Source organism: Nothoprocta perdicaria, unplaced genomic scaffold (assembly GCF_003342845.1).
Source record: "Nothoprocta perdicaria isolate Ctin4 unplaced genomic scaffold, notPer1 scaffold_40, whole genome shotgun sequence".
Lineage (NCBI taxonomy): Eukaryota > Metazoa > Chordata > Aves > Tinamiformes > Tinamidae > Nothoprocta > Nothoprocta perdicaria.
In genome coordinates this window covers 3872542-3892366 of record NW_020455644.1, presented here as the reverse complement: position 1 = coordinate 3892366, position 19825 = coordinate 3872542, and the positions used below count along the sequence as shown (strand labels likewise).

At 37.8% G+C, this 19825-nt stretch overlaps 1 protein-coding gene across 3 annotated transcripts in view; it reads right to left on the bottom strand.

Annotated features, from left to right (window-relative positions):
• The window catches only part of ANO10 (anoctamin 10), a 93384-nt gene that overhangs the window by 57572 nt on the left and 15987 nt on the right, over positions 1-19825 (bottom strand). For all 3 annotated transcript variants that reach the window (XM_026045548.1, XM_026045549.1, XM_026045547.1), the window contains exons 10-11: positions 16754-16945; positions 15202-15330 (exon numbers count right to left, since the gene is read on the bottom strand). In XM_026045548.1, coding sequence (XP_025901333.1) covers positions 15202-15330; positions 16754-16945 — 321 coding nt within the window. The remainder of the gene's footprint in view (positions 1-15201; positions 15331-16753; positions 16946-19825) is intronic.

Sequence of the window (19825 nt, the reverse complement as noted above, 5' to 3'; positions counted from 1 at the left end):
AGACAAGAATCTTGTAGCATTAAATCAGTTCTGGAACTACTTTGCATTTACAGTAAAATCCTGGCTTTCCCATTAATTTTACTCTTACTATTGCTAAACTGTAAATGGTAAAAATTAGTGACTACTGTACAGCACTACTTGCTTATGTAAATTACAGTGTATATTTCTGGAGAGATTTAGAAAATTAGCAGATGTTTGTAAAATCACAGCTAATTTTTAACTGATATGCAAATATATTTTAATAATTCCCAGCAGAAGCGCTCTGCTCCCCATTCCACAGTCGTGCCCGTGATGTTCACTGTCTATGGAAAGCTCACAAGGAAGGAAATGACTCACATGCACATTTCATTTTGAACCTGCTGCATTTACTCCTCTGTCCCCAAATAGCTGAGGGTGAGAACATGACAAGCTTTGTTTCCAGCGCACTCGCTGAGCAAGGAACATTAACTCAATATACAGCAGTATCAGAAATCAATGCAAGGAGGAAAAACTCAACTAAACTGAACTGGGTTCTTCTTAGGCTGGTAATTCTGCACGCTGCAGGTGGCTTGGCTCCCTCCCCAGCTGTTGTATGTTTTCTCCTGCATGCCACTACATCACTCCTGGGCTACTTGTCTTCCCTCAAGAAGAGAGAGAAGATGCTTTAGGAAGGGGCAGCTCTCCTCATTAACTGTTGCATAAGCAATGGTAGCCAAATCTGTAGTATCCAAGGTGACACTGGAGCACAGTGATTTCAGACTTTTTTTTTTCTCTAAGGACTGATTTATTTGACCTAATTCCGAGGTCACTAACTACCTCAGAATGCTGTGGGGCCCAAAAACACACGCACGTGCCTAGCTACCTAAATCCAGTCCTAATCTGTGCCCAAATCGTCATTCATATGAATGGTCCTGGGCGTAAGAAATAGCTGTCTTTCAATCTCCTCTATCAAGACTGAACGCTGCATATTTTGGCTCTCCATTTCATAAACGGATTTTAAGAGTACTTTGAGGAAGAATGTCAACTTTATAATGTAGTGTGAGCAGTTAAGGTCAAATCTGTTATTTTTCTGCCATCATCATCTTTTTAGCTGAAATGCTCTAAAACAGTTTACATTCTTCTACTCAGTATTTATTGGTGTCTCTTCCGCTTTGAAATAAAATCACAAGCCTTCTGATAAACATACTGACAGGCAATCTAGTTCTTGCAGATTCTCTTAAAACCCTGAATACCCTTTGCCAAAGTGCAGCCACATAACAGTCATTGAAGGGCTTATTTTGCTTGTGCTCTGCAGTTGTGCTTAAGTCAGAGAGCACACATCTCTAAATTCATTAGTCATTTATTTGTATTTTCTCACTTTTGAACTTTTAAGTTTTAAGGATACCTTATTGCAATATACAGTTTTGTTACACATTAAAACATTACTTTCCTGCTGAGGAAAAGAAAAATGATCTTGAACTACCTGTTTCCTTATCATTGATTTTAGTTGTCTAAAACATGGTATAAAGACTATGCCCAGCCTGGCATCCTGTCCTCCCATATTTGCTTTTCCCTTTCCTTCTGCAAGTCTATGGTACCTCTTCCAAACCAGATCAGACTCCCTCCATGTGCAGGCATTGACATTAAATGCCTCAATAGGTAACACACATTTCTTGCTCTTCAAATTAAAAATACAGCCCTTTTATTTTAACTTCGTTCTCAGGTATCCTTCTCTTTACAAACCTGCTGAATTATTAAGGAAATATTTAATACAATGAAAGTACTGTCACTCTGTCTGTCCAGAAAGCTAGGACATAACAAAATTGACAGGGATGGAAATTACTGTTCTTTATGTCTTATTCAGTATATTTTTGCTTAAAAAATGTAGAATGGAACACTTATTTGAAGTAAGAAAGTTAAAAATCCTTTTTTTATCATAGCAATTTGAAAATTCTCACTCTTAGAATGTATTAAAAATGTATGGCTAATTCTTACTAAGCTAAGTCCAAGAGAAGCAGCATCCCCAACAATAAAGCAGACTCTGAACAAGGCAGCTTTGTGTCTGTCTGCTCCAGGGACAAATCTGCAGCTGCCACCGCAACGAGCAGAAGAGGCAGCCAAGAGACCAGACAAGAAGCCAAAGAGGAGGTCAAAGCTTGGGAGCCAGAACTTGGCATCTGGGCCTTACAGCTGTCAGGGACACTCCATGAGAGAAGTCACTGTTGTCTGCAGATTTTGGAAACACTCAGGATGACAGGAAGAGGGAGCAGAGGGGAAGAATCCCAAATCTTTGTCTGCAGCATTAAGAGCCAAGGCAGTGCTGAAAGGCAATACGTGCCACCATTTGTTTTGTCACAGCATCGTGATACCAAGATGCCATGCCAAATGGCTAGAAAAGCACCATGTGCCAGTAAAATACACGGTTTTGTAACAGCCTGGAACATTAAACTTTCAAAGAGATGATTCCTTCTGAAAAAGGAGCATCAGTGAACTAGAAGGAAATAAAAAACAGGCAACTTGGGTTTTTTTCTTCATTTTTTGCCTTTCAAAATATTTTTAAGGTGACAGCCTTTGCTGTCTTTTCACATCAAACTTTATCTTAGCCTCTCCATCAGCAGCAGCAATGGTAAGAACGGCAGGATGTAATTTTAAACATGTCTAGAGATTTGTGACAAACATGAAGTTGCAGTATCAACATTAAAGATTCTGCTCTGAATTGATGCATAGTCACACATCTTAAGAGGAGAAAAAATAAGCAAACAAACAACCCCCAACTTGCAGGACCTCTAAACAAAACAGCAGAATCAGACTAACACTTTCAGCACAGAACAGAATCAGATCAATACCCCCAGCTTTGCAAAACCTAACTTAAAGCACATATGAATGCAACAACTCAAAATTAGTAGCAATTTCCAGGAAAGCTGGCTCCAAAGCTTCTGTGCTGACAGGCCATGCAACTGCCAATCAGAGTTTAAAAACAAGAACAGTCCCTTGCCCTGGGAAAATGCCAAAAAAGATGATATATATCGTTGTCGTTACAATTTAGATGTTCTGAACAGGAAGAAGAAGAAACCTGCAATAGGTCACCACTATGAATGAGGCACATTCCACACTAAGAAGATTCCCAAGAAAATGTGTCTTACAGGTTAGAGGGGATTGTAAAAATGCAGGAATAATATTCATTTTTGACGGAAAAAAAAAAAGAGATTCAATACGAAAATGTTGTAACTGATGTCAGAATGTGAACCACTCCGTCAACAAGGAGATGTCTTTAACACTGCTCAAATAAATAATAAAATTATTTTAAAACATAATTTGACAGAGTTATTTATAATATTGTAATATTCTCCAATCTTTGCTTACCCTTAATTGGCTTCTATGTCTAGTTGAGATACAATCTCTTTCTTTTCATTTTGAGTGTTTAGAAGAACTAGTAACACCAAATTTCTAATTCAAAATAATCTTCACAGCCTGAAATTCATTTCATCAGTGGCAGTTTTCCTTGTTTTTCTTGGACTGTAGGAACCAGAGGTCAGGCTCAAGCCCAATTTTCACTGTTAGACAAACAAGCCCTCTAGTGGTACAATGATCCTGAGCACTACCTGATTCAGAGTTTCTATCCACCTCCTCTCCAAGACAAAATTCTATTCTCATAATATCTTCAAGATAAATCTTTAGCCACCAATGGCAGAACTATAACCTCTTTTGAAAGCTCTCCACGGAGGATGAGAAGCTGTCTTTATCTTAAGCCTTGGTTTCTGACTTGGCCATTAAGTCAAAGGATAGAAATATAAGAATAAGCAAAGACCTAAACTATCAATTAAGGTATCAAACCGATTTAGCAGCATGTCACAGAATTCTTCACATCTTAAAAAATCTTAAGAAGCCTGTTCATGCACAGATAATACACTCTTTCAAGCACTAACACTTGAGAGCTTAAATCTTTGATTACCAGAGCCATAAATGAGTATTTGTGTCTCTTTTATCATAAGCCGCTGAATTATCTTTCAATTACATCTGTTCTTTACTTTTAATCTCCAGAGGACTAAAGACAGAAATACCACAAATTCAACGCCTTGCTAATGGTACTCAGCGTATTTACAACCTCATATGCAGTTCTAAGGAATGTGACAATGTTCCACAGGTCACTCGGCACCTTCTACAAACCACCGCTGACCTGGGCACTCCTCAGACTTTCTTCCTGCACTGAAGTGCCAGTGCAGGCACTGGAAGACTTTCAGAAATTGGAGTTTCTTTTGAATGTTTGTTTGACTGTTTCACACATAAAAAAAAGCTGCAGAGGATTAATAAAGCACACACTGTTACAATTCGTTAGATTGCCAGAGATCTATCATTAAAATCAACATATACTTCAGAAATGCATTGTAAAACCATTCACAAATCAAACCGTAGTAAGGAAATGCATACAACCTCCAGCAGGGTTGGAGAAGCAACAACAGAAGTAAATGTAGCTGCTCTAATAAAACTGACAGTAATTGTGTCACTCTGACAAGACTAAATTATTGGATAGGTGAAGGTGCCAGAGCCCTGGCACAGGCTGCCCAGGGAGGCTGTGGAGTCTCCTTCTCTTGAGGTCTTCAAAACCCGCCTGGATGCCGCCCTGTGCCCCGTGCTCTGGGTGTCCCTGCTGGAGCAGGGGGGTTGGACTAGATGATCTCTAGAGGTGCCTTCCAACCTCAACCACTCTGTGATTCTGTGATAGGAAAGTACACACCTGGCTGGAATACAAAAGCCCTCCAACAGTCATCCTTAGCAAGTGTCAAATTGGAGGGAATATCCCACAGGGATCTACAGAGATTGGTGCTACGTGAGGCTCTTGTTCTGCATTTTCATTAATGCTGAACAGAAAGCACGCTCAAGAGCTCTGCAGAAGAATCAAGTAAGGGCAAAGTCGGGTCTTCTGAAGGGCAGTTTTAGAACTCTGAGCCTGATAAGCTGAAAAAATAGTTTTAATGAGGAAGACAAGACTGAGTTAAAAAAAAAAAAGGTATACATTACAAGGTGCATATCAGCAACTAATCAAAAAAAGAGAGATTCAGTGCAATGTTATTGCAGAAAATGCAAATAACCTTTAAATGTGTTAAAAAGAGTATCATATATAAGATAGGATCTCCTTATACTCAGTTGTGTTGAAGCTGGTGAACCTGTATCTGTTTTGAGGTAAGACAATAATGAATAAAGTATAGACAATGCTGCTGAAATAAAATTGGAGAAACTTGGGGGTGGGGAAAAGATGACCTATGGGGAAAGTTGAAGCATGTTAATGCATCTGGCCTAGAAAAAAAAATAACCAGATACATCATAGCAGGCTGAAGAATGTCATAAAGGGAACAGTGACCAGTTATTTTCCTGTCAAGAAAAAAATCAAGCTGTACTGAGCTTAGCTTGCATTAGAGTTAGGTTGGTTAAAAGCTTTCTAACTACAAGAATAGAGAGTTCATGAAAAGGCTGGGGAAAAAAAAAAAAAAAAAAGAAAGAAAAAAAAAAAAAGGTGCAAGTATCTCCTATGGTTGGTTGAGATACCAAACTCTAGACAACACTCTCAAGCTCTCCACAGTTTTGGCACTGATTTTCCAGGAGCTGCAGTACTTCTGTAATACAAGGCCCATCAGAAAGGCACACGACAGAGGGACAGCTAGCAGCTGTAAATGAAAGGTGGTAGTAGACACAATAAATCTCTCTGATATGAATCTGAGTCTGGATTTTTCTTGTTTCTCCCCCACTTTAAAAAAGAAGCCACAATGAAACTTTTGACGTATTAGCCACAATTCCCTTGAGGGACCAGAAGAAGCATCTGTCCCTTTTTTCGTGACTTCAAAGATCACGCTCCTATCTCTGCATCACGACAGCTCTGATATCTTCACAGGGAAGCTGAGCAAAGCAAGAAGCAGCTGCAATTATTAATACAATGTGACATTGCAAAGGAAGCTCCATTCCCTCTCTTCTTTTAGTTTCCTTTAGTGTTTGCATTGGGCAATTCTAGTAGAGCTTCATGGTTAAAATTTGAAAGATACATCATACAGTTGGATGTACTCTTATGCTTCAGAAGCTATTACAAAGAACAACCTTTGACCCATTGCTGCATGAAAGTTTTTTTGAACTGCATAATTACAGATTTCAGTTTAATCTACCATTTTGTAGGGAGGAAGGAGGTGAAGAAAGCTGCCACTGCCATTACTCACTCCACCTTCAAAAATAGCTGGAGAGGGAGACAGACAGGAGATGGGGAAAATGACTTAAAAAAATCTCAGGAGATGTTGAGCTTATGGTTCAAACTATTTAAGCCAGAAAAAAAAATAATAATTCTAAAACAGAACATCCACATGAGGCGGTACACCCCTAATATGTATTCTTCCATAACCCCTACCATTAATTCTTCTGCAACTATTAAGGTTAACTTCTCTGAGCAGTTCAGGTCTCACCTAAACATTTGCTGCAATGGAACTTGCTCTGAAAAATCAAGTATCTTGAAAGATTCACCCAAAACCAAAAGCCAAAACAATAAAATGTTCTCTATATATGTTCATCAAATTCAGACTTCAGAACCTCAGCTGCACTTATGCAAAGCCCACATTGCTGTTGCAGTACTGCAGTCAACGCTACCTAACAAATCATTGTACAGTGAACGTGGCTTTCAAGATCTGCACAAGACGGACCTAGAAGTCATAAAAAAGTAGATTTCTTAAAGGATATCCAAAAACTTACCCTTACGTGACCACTGAAGGACCATGCAAGCTTAGGGAAGACCAATTAATGAACCTATTAGTGCAACAGTAGCAGTGCCACTTCTCAGTCTCCCTAAGGAGGAGGATGGCCACGGCCCAGCCTCAGTGCCTGTTGTCCTTGCAGCTCTTGAAATACAGTTTTCAGGCGGCATGTAAAAGGAGTTCTAGTCTGCTCTAACTGGACAGGGGACTACCACTACAGAAGCACGTAGAGAAGCACTTTGCAAGCTGAATGGTGGATTCCTGAATTCCAAAATTATCTTTGGAAAAACCCATTTAAGGGGTCAACCCTCAAATCTTGCCTATACACACATTTTTAGCACGTTTTAAAGCAGTGTAACTAATTACTTTTCCCATGTTTATTTTAACTGGCATGAAAACCACTGGAAAGATGGTCACACTGATGTTCATTCTGTTTCTTCTGTTTGTTTCAGTAGTTCTTATAATCATAAGGTAAATAAAACAGAACTGCAAAATACAGGCAGTGCTACAACAGACTAACACTTCAACATGTCCAGCATCTTATCTTTCAAGATGTCTGGCTCCAGGAATGTGTTACAAACTGCTTATGTCACCCTTTTTTTTTTTTTTTTTTTTTTTTTTTTTTTTTAAAGAAGATTTTTTAGAAGCTGGAGTTCAGACGAACTTGAATTCAATGTCAAACTACCAAATTGTAACTGTAAAAAAAACCCTTTTGATAAACGGTTTATTTCCACTGCACTGGATTTTAAACCAAGTTCCACTCTGAATAATTTATAGTGGTTATCAATTTCTGAGACAGATGAAAATGAAAATAAATCTAAGTATTGGAGACAGTATTTCAAGTTCAATAAGAAATAAACCAATATAAATGTAATCCCTGTAACACACGCATACACTCTCACATACACTCGCAACAACTCTGCTGATTAAAATTGACCTTGATCAAGCATATTACAATTTATGAAATCTCGGCAGCTCCTAACTTTGTCTGCTTTTTATTAGCCATCCCAGAGATGCAGCCGATTATATGCACTGGATACACTGGAAATATGCACTGGATACACTGGAAATCTCCCCCGACTTCAGAAGGACTGTTAAAGATATTAGAACAGAAAGCAGTGCCAGACCATCCTCTTCCTTGCACACTGACAGTTCATGAAAAATGGCTTTGAAAATTACACATCACTCCACTGGTTTCTTCTGATCAGAAGAGTGACAATCCAGATTGACACTTCCTTCCAGGATAAGATTAAAAAGTCCGTGCAGAAATGAAGCAAACAGGCTCCATTTCTTTTGACATTTGCTTTACACCATGACTCACGACCATCTCCAGGCTGTATTTAAGAAAATTTTCCCAGATGCCCTATCAGAAAAAAAGCCCACAACTCTGAACTACTGCATTTTTATCCAGTATTGCACAATTTTCAGGTTCCAGAATCAGCTTTCATTTAACTGTGCAAGGCACTTCTCAGTACTGTTTTTTAAAAAGGGTCACGAGAGGAAAAAAACATAGCAACTAATTTGACTCATTTTTAAGTAAGAGACTATAGAACACATGCTCCCAGTGTCCAATTAACTACTCTTACTATACTAAGTAACATAGCATAGGAACTCCTGTTCCTATGCTGCACAGGAACAGCAACATAGGAAATCCTGCATAACACAGCAATAGGAACACAAAAGAGGATGCAGAAATCTTAACACTCTAAAACTACTGAATTATAGGCATCACTGTATGCTAAATATATATATATATACACACACACGTATGACTAGCTTTCTCTTGCCATTTGCGGATTTTCCTGATCTCCTATGCTCCATTTCTTTTTAAAAAAAGGATCTGAAAAGTCCTTCTTTTCTACATTTGTTATCCTATGTCTACTCACAACTACCCATTTTCTCTTGCACTAGTCTGAGGATATAAATCATCAACCTTCAAACACAGTCAAAGAAAACATAAAACCTTGAATTACATACAGCTTCAGAGACAGGGAAACCTTCACAAGAGAAGGAAAGGTTTCTAATAGGAAATATGCAAAAAAATTGCTAGTGCTAATTGTGTCCCAAATACCGACATAGGGTACCAGGATGCTACAGCTGTCCACAGTACGTATTTTCCAGCAAAAGCCAATGCTCAGGCTTGTGCTGGGTAGCCAGGATTAGCACAGTGCAGGGGTGACAGGGAGAAAAGAAGTGGGGGGAAGCCCAACTCTTTCCAACACTGCAGCTCCCAAGGCTGAGGCAACATTTTCCCTGCAAACATCTCCTAACAGATCCTGAACAAGGCCAGCCCCAAACCTCATGGTCAGTATAGTCTATCTTACTTAAAGCCTGCCGAAATTCATAGAAAATTACTTGAATAATTTCACTGAAAAAACAAATACATTATATACAAAACAATTCAGTTCCACAAAATACTAAGCTATCTTTGAAACCAGGCTTTGAATAGTACATCTTGATCAATGGTAGGATTAGGCTTGAGCTGAAAATACCGTATTTAGGCTCCACAGGATATCTCTTTGTGGGCAATACTAACCAGAGAGGCTTTGAGGAGATCTGACAGTCTAACTCTTGCAAGATTTTAAAATGCCTTGTAATTGCATCCAAAGATCTATTCCCTTTCATCTTCCTTTCTGAAGTTTTGTCAGTTTGGCAGGCTCACAGAATCCCAGAAAGAAAAGAAAAGCTAGCCCTATTCAGTCTCCTGCTATTTCTGCAGGCTCTCTCTTCTGAAGCATTTACCAGCACAGGCAAGGAAGATGAGCTTGGATAGAAGGCTTCCTGAGATATTTTCCTCATCCAGCCTTACAAGGTTAAAAACACAGCAGTGTCTCAGGCAACGCTGAATTCAAGAGGAACAGCACAATCTGAGGAAACGTACCCCGTTCTGCTGGGTGCTGAAAGGGCTCCCACATGGGTTGGGAGCACTACTTTGATCCTTGGAAACTGTAGCCTTCCAGCCAGCTGGCAGCCGGAACACGTGGAGCTCCCTGTTCCTACCAGTGCTTGGCCGCGAACAAAACCAGAGCCCTCCCTTTTCCTCCCTGCCCTTCTGCTGAGCAGCCAGAGGTTCTTTTCCAGCGAGAGCATTTCCCCTTTCACTCCTTTCTTCACCTCTATTACTATGTCGCACCCACACAGGCAATGTCCAACTTACATTTAAAAGTCCTTCTTACACGTAAAGAGCAACTAAGAGCACAGAAAAGGCAGAAAGTCCAGATTAGGGCCAATGTACTTGATAATGACTTACTAAACTAAGAGTATACAAAAATTAGTTGTTTATACCAAAATAATTCAAGTTCCTTTAAAAAGGAGATATATCACTGCATATATCAATCATACACATTCATGTGGAGGCCTGGCCTGTTCTTTTTCAGTAACAAGACAGGTACTTAAAAAGATCATGAGATCCTAGCGAATAATTTGGGGAGACGACTACCTATTTGGCTACACCTACACTCTTTGTCATCAATAGAAAAAGCATTTTGACCCAGGTGAAACAGTTGACAAAAAAAATCTGATAGGAAAAAATATTAATTTTTTGTACATCACAGCTGACATTTACCACCAAGATATGTTTACAATCACATTCTGAGCTGTGGCACCCTAAGCAAAGAAGAAAAATTCTTCTGGAAACACAATACTCCAGGTAGACCCAACAGGAAAACAAATGTATGAGAACACTTCTGTTATTGAATTTGAAAAACTCAGCGTGATAGAGCGGCTAGCAGCTGTCCTACAGTTTACTGTGCATACCCACACGTTTAACAGGTTTCAGTATTTGTGCACAGTTCAAACAGCATAATTCATCTCTGTGAGTCTCTTCAGCTTCTCCATTTGCTATCTTGGAAGTTAAAAAATGGAAGGTTTTGAGCAAAGAACAGAAAATTAAAAGGAACAAGTCAAAATGACTAACAAGCTCACAAGACGAACAACTAGGCTGTAAGTTAGGAAAGGTTTTCAAATAGCCATTGGATTAGTAAAGAGCAGATATATGTTCATATGTATTTTCATTCCCACAATAGCCGAATACAATCTACTTAGATCTTTGAATTTAATTCTTTAATGTTTGTTTTCAAACTGAAAGGCTTTTGTCATTATTCTTTACTATCTAGAGTAACAAAAAAAAATCTATCCTAAACTAGCATGATTATTTCAGAAGAAACACTAGATGGCGGTGAAAAGGTCTGCAATAAACCTTGAATTTGGAAATAAGTACACATCAGGTTAGTGCAGCACCAGCATCATATTTTAATTGTCGTATTTTGACCTCACTGATCAGGGATTTGCTTCAATGACAAACATATTTAATTTTTAAGAAAGATAAATCTGTAACTCTTCTTAATTTGAAAGGTTAAATCTCTTGTTGATGGGAGAAAAAAATAAATGAGAACAATCTGTTCCCATGTTACACAGAAGATAAGCATACCTAAAATAGTTGAGATCTTTACACTGAAATTAAACCTGCAATTCTGAGAATCTTTTCCAAAGTTCAGTGTCTGGATATAAAAAACTTGATTTTTACTCTTCAAATGTTTTCAAAGAGTAAACTGAAGAATCAGTATACTTCATAAAATCTTTAAACCACAGTAACCTTCAGAAACTTCAATATCTGGTGATAATTTTTAACAGGGCTTCAAGCTGAAATTAAAATAGCGATAGACTGCTCTTATGGTAGACAGAAAGAATAAACTGAGTTGCACTAGGCAATCTGCCTAACATGCAATATAAAAGTGAAAGCACTTTTTCCTACTATATTAAAAGTGAAATTATGGACATTTTATATTTTCAAAACTCTACTTTTTTTGTTTGTCTTTCTGCATTTTATCTAGAGAGCAAAGAAAAAGTGATACCTAGAACCAGATCATAAATATACCTTCTCACCTACTACAGTCTGAACTGCGGGACTCCCTGTTTCCCCATTTATTTGCCCTACCATCTCAGAAAGAATTCTCAAGTTTATTGCTGGGCTCATTTGAGTGTTGAGGTCATTATATTGAGTGCTCAGTAGAAGCTCAAAAGCTTCTACTCTGTACCAGGAGGGATTTGAGAAAGGAATACACCTATTAAAATATAACTCCAGAGAAAAGCAAGTACCCCAGGCAACTCTAATCCACTTTGGTTTTGGAGTATCTAAAACACTGTAAGACAACACTGGAAGAGCTTTTCAGTTTTATTAATGAACTTCAATTACCTGTTTTCCTAGTTTTGCTATACAGACTGTCTGTCCTACTCAGGTTTCATACTACAGCTATAGATACTGCAGCTATAGATAGCGCAGCTATAGATACTGCAGCTAGCAAGAGGGCTCTCAGTTATTAATATTTCCCAGCTAATCCCCAAATGGCTGGATGTGATGTGGAAGAGGCAGGCGAAGTTCACCTCTGCCTAAAAGCTTTCCAATTGCTGCACTACACTTGACTGCAGGATACCTGGAAAGCCAAATTCAAAGATGGTGAAGTTATGCTTTACAGCCACTGCTTCACGGTACACCTATAAAAAAACTGACTTAAAAACTAATACTAATAGCTGTATATGCAGCTGAATTCTTGGACTCAACTGTTATAGTAGTAGAAGACATAAAGGCACTAGGGAATGTCAGTATTTTTAAAACATTGTTAATTAGAGCCTATTGTTTTGTGCTTGAAGGACATCCACCTACGCCTTTGTTTGAAAATTGCCTTTGCTGCACTTAGCATCCATCTGTAAATAAAAGAAGGGAGTTCTACGATCCTGCTCCTGGTTCAGATCATGTTGCCATGGAAGCAAACACTGGATTGATGAAAACAGGTCAACTGTATTAAAAAAAAAAAACAAAACAAAACACTGCCAACTCCTCAAATATCATACTATTATTCTTACGAATTGATTAGCATGTTTAATGAGTAGTGGTTGGTAACAGCCACTGGTATGTATGCCTACATAGCACTTTTTTAAAAATTCGAATAGTGCTATTAACAATGCTTGGATCTGGTAAACAAGAAAGATGTTTTTTAGTTTTTAAATCAAGTAGTGATAAAAATATTCATCTGGAGTCTCATTTACTTGAAACCTTATAAAAATACTTGGTGACAGTTAAGATTTTAAGTAGGGTATCTGCCGCAGCAACTGAACAAGTGAAAGCAACATGTAACCTACTAGAAAAAATAAAATAAAAAATGCAATTCTCAACTTTTTCACACTGCCCATCAAAGTGTTGTCAGTACAGTTTTAACACACCATAAAATTCTCATTCCATCTGCAGCAGGTATCAGAAAGTAAGATGCAGCTCCTCTATATGAATCATGCATCTCTAGGAGATGCTCTCTGCTGCTGCCATTTCTAAACCCCAGCGCATCAACACGCTCCCTGGGAACAGGGAGCTCCTCTTCAACCTGGGCACTGATGGGTTCAAATGCACCAGGTTTGTGTGAGAGGATCAGTGTAATACATTTATTCATCAAATCAGTTTTTACTACTGCATAGTATAATCTTTATGGAAGACAGGAGAAGTGTATGGGAATACTGCCAATACACGAGACTTGCACTCACATCCTAGTTACTATTCCTCATCTAGAGGAAGTCAGTGGTGCTAAAGTCCCATTAGCTGAACCCAGCACAAACCCGGTTCACTCACTCAATTCACCATGTACCAGACAAAAGACAGTGGGAGTATAATGGATAAAGTCAAAATAAACACTCAGGAAGCAGAGGTATAAATAGCCTCATTTCTTTAGTTTGCCATCAATTCCTGTTGCTGCTGAGCCTGATCGTGGGACCACAACATCTAGTCATTCTCCCTTCTTTAACTACTGTAAGAAGTGCTTTAACCTGAAAAGACGACTACTGATAAAAATTATTCCTGCAGCTAAGAACACATTTAAGTGCCAATGGAAGCTGTCTTCAAAAGATGTGAAAAGCACAACTGTGCTCATTTTTAGAGATAAAATTTATATATAAAATTATATAGTTATGTATATCTTTGATAAACATTTGTATATTATATAGATTTTGTTTCACTTAGAAAACTCTTTTGGATTCCAAAAACTCTATGAAATTCATAATTCATGGCACAAATTTATTGCAAAATTGTATCCCCTATACTATTTTCTGATCCTCTGTCTTAAAAAAAATCCAAAGCCTGTAAAGTTGTTCAATATTGGAAGTTTTAAAAAATACAGAAAGACTGAACCTCAGGCAACTGGAAAAACTTTAACTTTCATTCTTAACAGCTTGGGAATTATTTATGATCCAAATCACATGATATACAATGCTGGAAACAGTATATCTAAATGGTATTAAAAGATTTTTCTGGGGTTTGTCCTCCATTTTTGGACAATAAATAGCTTGTAATAAACCCTGCCCCATTCAGCATCAGTCTTTGACATAATACAAAAAAGGAATTCCTAGAGCCACCTCATCATCATGCTTTATGTTCTATCTTCTAAAGGAGTGCACATAAGCAAGATTTAAATTTGGAGAGAAAAAATACCGGCATTCTCTTTCTTACAGCCTACCAAGAAGGAGAGGCCTAACCACAAGGTAGGTAGCTTGCTTGACATTAAAAAAAAACTCCACTTATATTTAGTCATGTACTTTCATAGTATAATGTGTCTGGATATGCTGCCGACAAATAATCTAATTACAATATTATAGTTAAATTGCCCAAAATAGTTTTATATTAAAAAGTACTTCATTCAGCTTAATGCAAATGATCACACATGACTGATATATGAATACACTAGATTGTCAGAAGACTTGCAAGTCACTAAGCCAGGTGACATCTGTTTCATATTTTCAGAGTTAACTCTGCCAGCCTTAAAGCCTAGAAAGTGAAATTCAAAGCAAGCTCATAATTCATTGCATAGCCTTGTAATAGTCATCACAAAAATGTATGTATGTGCTCCTGTTAGATGCTTACAAGGCAATTCAGAAACTAGACATAGATTTGTCCCAGAAAAGTAATGCAATTCTTAAGAGCTAAACAACAAGCTTAAAGTCAAAACAGTGCAAAACAACAAAGTTCCCAAAGATACCTAAGGACAAAATCTTGTGATTTCAGTGATTACACAGAACACGTTTACACAGCTTTGAATTACATAACTTTAAAGCTGACCACACAGGTACTACTTTCAAAAGACACTGCTTATCTCTAAACGGTTTTTTGATAAGCCTTACAGGTAGCAACTCTAAGGCTGACATAGAAGGGTCCTAATAGATAGCCTCGGGTCATGAACTAAATAGAGGAATATCCAGTTCGTGTATTAAATTCTTCTTGAAATACATGAAGCAACAAATACATAGTGTTTTGTGAAATGCTGCATGAAGAAGTATGGTAACAATAGTTGCCAACTCACACTACATGAGAACACATAAAGCACAGATTAAAAGGCAAGACTTTGAAGCATGTCTAATAGTGAAATTTTCATTCTTTTTAATGGAAGAAAATAGATCTACTGCCTGGTATAATTTCATTGTAAATGTTGTGAATGTTATTTGCTACTAAAACATATTTAGTATTAGAAGTCAGACCTACCTCTACAAATGCCACAGTCAAAATGAGGTCCATTTTTGAGTCTGGGAAAAGGGCATTCACTTGTGGAGACATCCCTATTAATATGCAGTTAGTAACCACTGATATGACACTCATAGTTTCAAAAGCCAGCTGAAATAAAGCAAAATGAGACTACAGTTATGACCATTTTCTGTCATTTACCAATCCCCAAATTGCTTTGAGAAATCCCTCTCTATTCTTCTGATCATCAGGAGGGCCATTATTTTAACTTTTTCTTTAATCCTTAGAGCTCTGTAACATAGGATTGTTTGATAACAAGTTTTAGAAAATCACAAAGGTCCCCTGGCAACTCTGAGCTCTTCCTCTAATTTGGGGTAGGGAGCAGGCACAACCACAGCCTCATTAAGCCAGTGATCACACTTCTGACCAATACAGCTAGGCCATCAAGATGTTGACAGCATAGACTTGGACTGACAGAATGCACAAGATATTAAAATATAGTCAGGTTTTTATTTACACATTTTAATGCCTTTTAATATTAAAACCCTTCTGCTATAATTTCATTTCATTAATTTCTATATAGATCTAATTAACAGAGTTTAGAATAATTAGTTTGCCCTTTTTACAATACATGTTTCATATATTTCCTGATTTCACCTTTGCTATTTTCCATTTTTTTCATTTGTGAACAACATTTACAACATCTCCAAAATAAGGAAAAATTATTGTGCCCTTTGTCTCCTGTATATATCACTGGAAGAGTTGCTAAGCAAAATCAGAAATAACCATCCCCTAGATGTCTCCTTCTACTTACTTCACACTCATTATCAGATCACTAAAATCTCTAGATATGATTTAATATCTTTTTTTTTTTTTTTTCTCATGGCACCCTCTGGTTTTGGAAAGGGTTTTTCGGGGTTATTTTCAGTCTGGATCAGTACTCTGCTACCATCTCATCAGCAGGCCCCAAACTTGTCAGTATTAGAACAATTAATGAATCAAGCAACGGGGAACAGGAAATCCCAGCACTCAACCCAGCACTACCAGCATGAAATTATTTAGCAAGACTCCTTCTTCAATCTGTGCCTATAATTCAGTCATAAGCTCACATGTTAAAATTTGATTTAAATTATTAGATTTAAATCAGCTAGCTTAACCATAAAAGAGCACATAGCTCAGCATGGTTAGGTGTCCAAGCACTTAACCCACGTTCAGTTTTTTAAACCCTTGCAGAGCTCTGTGCTTCCAAGACTAATTCATAGGCTGCAAAGAGTACCTGACAGTGTAGGGCAGCCTTGCCTTCTTACAACTGCAACAGTAGTACAATATATACATATTTAGGGACTACAGGCAGGATTTTTTTTTCTTTCCAAAGACAAGTGAAAATGTCACATGCCTGGAAACTCTATAACAATAAGCACAGTTGGATTGTATCTTAAGGCACTGAAGAAGAAAGACTGACAACAAACCTATTAAAATTTAAAAAACACAGATGGGTCAAACACGTAGTTTAAGCATATTTGGTGATTCTTCACTTAATAGCAAAAAAAAATTACAAATAAGCAAAAGTTACCTGCCAAACACCTATATTCGCTGTGGGTTCTGCAAACGGACGCTTGTAAACTCTACACATTTTTAAGGCATCAGAGTAGATCTCTGTGATGTTGTTTAGCACTGCGAAGACGGCTGCCAATGGGTAAACGCATGAGAACAGACTCACATAGCCAAACTGTAAGAACAGCTCCAAGTAATCATCAAAAGTACCCTGAAAAATAAGGGTAAAAAAAAAGAATACCTTTTATCCACACCAAAAACATATGAAGAAAACAGAATTAAAAATACAATCTTATGCAAGCTTCTTCACTCCTAATCAGTTTTTATGCAAGTCTCTTGTGACAGAAAACAAAAGATGCTACCTACAGTTATTTTGGAATTATTAATTATCCTAAACCTCATAGAAATTTGAGTTTTTCTTCTCGTCTAATGCACTTTCTGCAATATTCACACTACTTGTCCTTATTAGAGGAAGCAACTGAACAGAGTCATCTCTATTCAAGCTCCTGAGTATGTCAGTTAAAGTCATTGAAAGAATATGGGACAGGAAAACAGCAGCATATATTTAAACAGGCAGAACATTCTCATAACAGCAGCATGATGACAGGATTCCTAATAACTTAGACTATGAAAGTCCTAACCAAAATGGTAGTTTGGGAGGTAGGTGACCTTTTTTCTGGTATTTCTGCTTGTTTATTTTAAAATGGTAGATCAGAATTAGTTCCCCACTTGGAGGCTGCAATGACAGGATTCAGCACTGTCATCTAAATGGAATAATGAGCTCCAGCAAAGCCAGTATTTGCCAAAACTGCAAAGCATCTATCACGTGATCTTGGAACCAAGAGCATGAGTTCTTAACTGCTAAGTGTATACAGGTAGGTTGTAAGACATGTTTATATGTGTGTTTTATAATATTAATAACAGTTCTCCCTGACTGCAGCATTTATTTACAAAAGAACATAGCATAAACTGCTCTGCATGCTAGACCTCAAAAAACTACTCAACCTTTAAAACCATTTAGATTTTTCCCCAGAAATGTTTCACATGAACTCAAGAGTTTCAGCTAGATCTAGATCTCCCTAAGGACATTTGGGCAGCAACATTCACTAGAGTGACAGTCACATATTTGTCCCTGCTGTCACCTTCTCAGGCGTGTGCTGCAGGCAAGGAGCAAAGCTTCCCCTTCTGTTCCTCCTTCTGGAAACCGCAGGCTATTCCTGCTGCTTCCTCTCATTTACTTCCTCACATTTCCTTAGACTGTACTCAACTGTGACTCTCAACACAGCAGAGCACAGATAAAAGAAGAGTGCTTATCTTTCCCCTACTTAATTTGTGATATTTTATGCATGAAAATAAGAGTATGATTCAATTTTAAGAACAAAATTCAAACTGTGCTATCATCAACTTGCTCTTCTTTCCTTCTCCCAGTGAGAAAGCAGCATATAACAAACCATAGCAGGAAAGAAACAAAACAAAAGAAATTTGTGGAGAAAATGAACTAGCAGAGAAGCAACATAATAAAAAAGACAGACTGAAGCTTTCAGATCTTAAGCAGAGTTAAGGTCTAGAGATATCTGAGAGAGAGAAAAAGGACAAATGTAAAAGAAAAACTAAATATCAAATAGAAAGTAAAGGAAGAAAAACAAAAAAGGGACTGAAATACAGAATTCTGTCAAGATGCCTGCAAATATTACTTACTAAATATAGTCAAATGCTTCCCCCTTGTGACAGATGTAATCATAGAAATACTATTACTTGCTAACAGCTCACTGCTTGAGAACAAAACTCTTTTTATACTGCCCAGTCACACACACAGAACAATTTAAATCCTTCAGATCAGAAATAAACTGAGGCCGTAAAGACACAACACCTTAAACTAAAACTGAGACTTCAAGTGTATGCTTCCAAAGTCAAGTCATAACTCCACCACTGCCCTGCTTGCTGGGTCCCCTCAAGACCAGAGACACTCAGGTCTGAGGGCTACTGCCCTTTAGGTCAGGTACAATCCATGCCAAGCACCAACACACAGCTTTGGAAACGCCCTGGTGTACGTGCATGGCATGGTGCCGAACTGCCAGGCTCTGACAGATACTAATTTGGGGATTTCTGCTGTGTTCTCCCTTGTGAGATACAGGTACGCTCTTTGGCTGTATATCTATTTCCTACTGTATAAAATGCAAGAAATTCCAGCACTCCCATAAGAATGAAAGTATTAATATTTACACAATTTTCCAGCTGTAAAGGTAGTATTTCTTTTTCATCTTCCTAATTCAAGGCACTTTAAGCAGGAAGAAAGGAATCTGATACCACATTAAAAACAAATGTCAAACTGTGCTATTTGCTACCTTTCACATAAAGGGTACAATATTTACATATAATTCCTATTCTGTGGAAGTATATATCAGTTTAAAACTCTGATGACTGCTTGCAGCATCTGAACAAGCAAGTCGGCCACTTAGTCTGCATAGCCTTAACATACACACTGACATCCATTTTATCACCTCCTACAGAAAAGTAAGGCATGAATTCCACTGTCAGTTAAACACAATAAAAACATACAAAACCCCAAAACAAAATTCAAAGCAGTAAGTGGAGGATGAAGGGATGATAATTTACTGGGAAATACATTTTCTGAGATAAATTATCAGTGATAATAGGGCCATGTAATTATGTCCTAAATTTTTTTGGCTCATGATAAGGAGGAAACTAAATTTGTAGTTGCTAAATCTTAAAAACAACAAAGAAAAAACTGTCTCATCTTGATGCTGCCTGGTTTGCTGCAAGTTAACAGGTAGGAGGTTAATGCAACTGGAATACAACCAGGAAGGAGGAGGAGTGTGTAGTCTGTAGTTTCAAAAAGCAAGAGCTTCAAGCAGTAATACTAGCTTCAAGAACCTCCCTCATTCCTGTTCCCAGCCCCACATAATAGTGTCCCATTCCATTCACGCTGCAGATCCACTGATAACCTTAAGTTATCATCACTGAGAAGAAAAAAATAAAACATAAAAACCAAAAAACCTAAATCAGAACAGTCCTCTCATGACCATGCCAAGTGATTGATTCCTTGTCCCTTGAAGACTCAAGGCATATA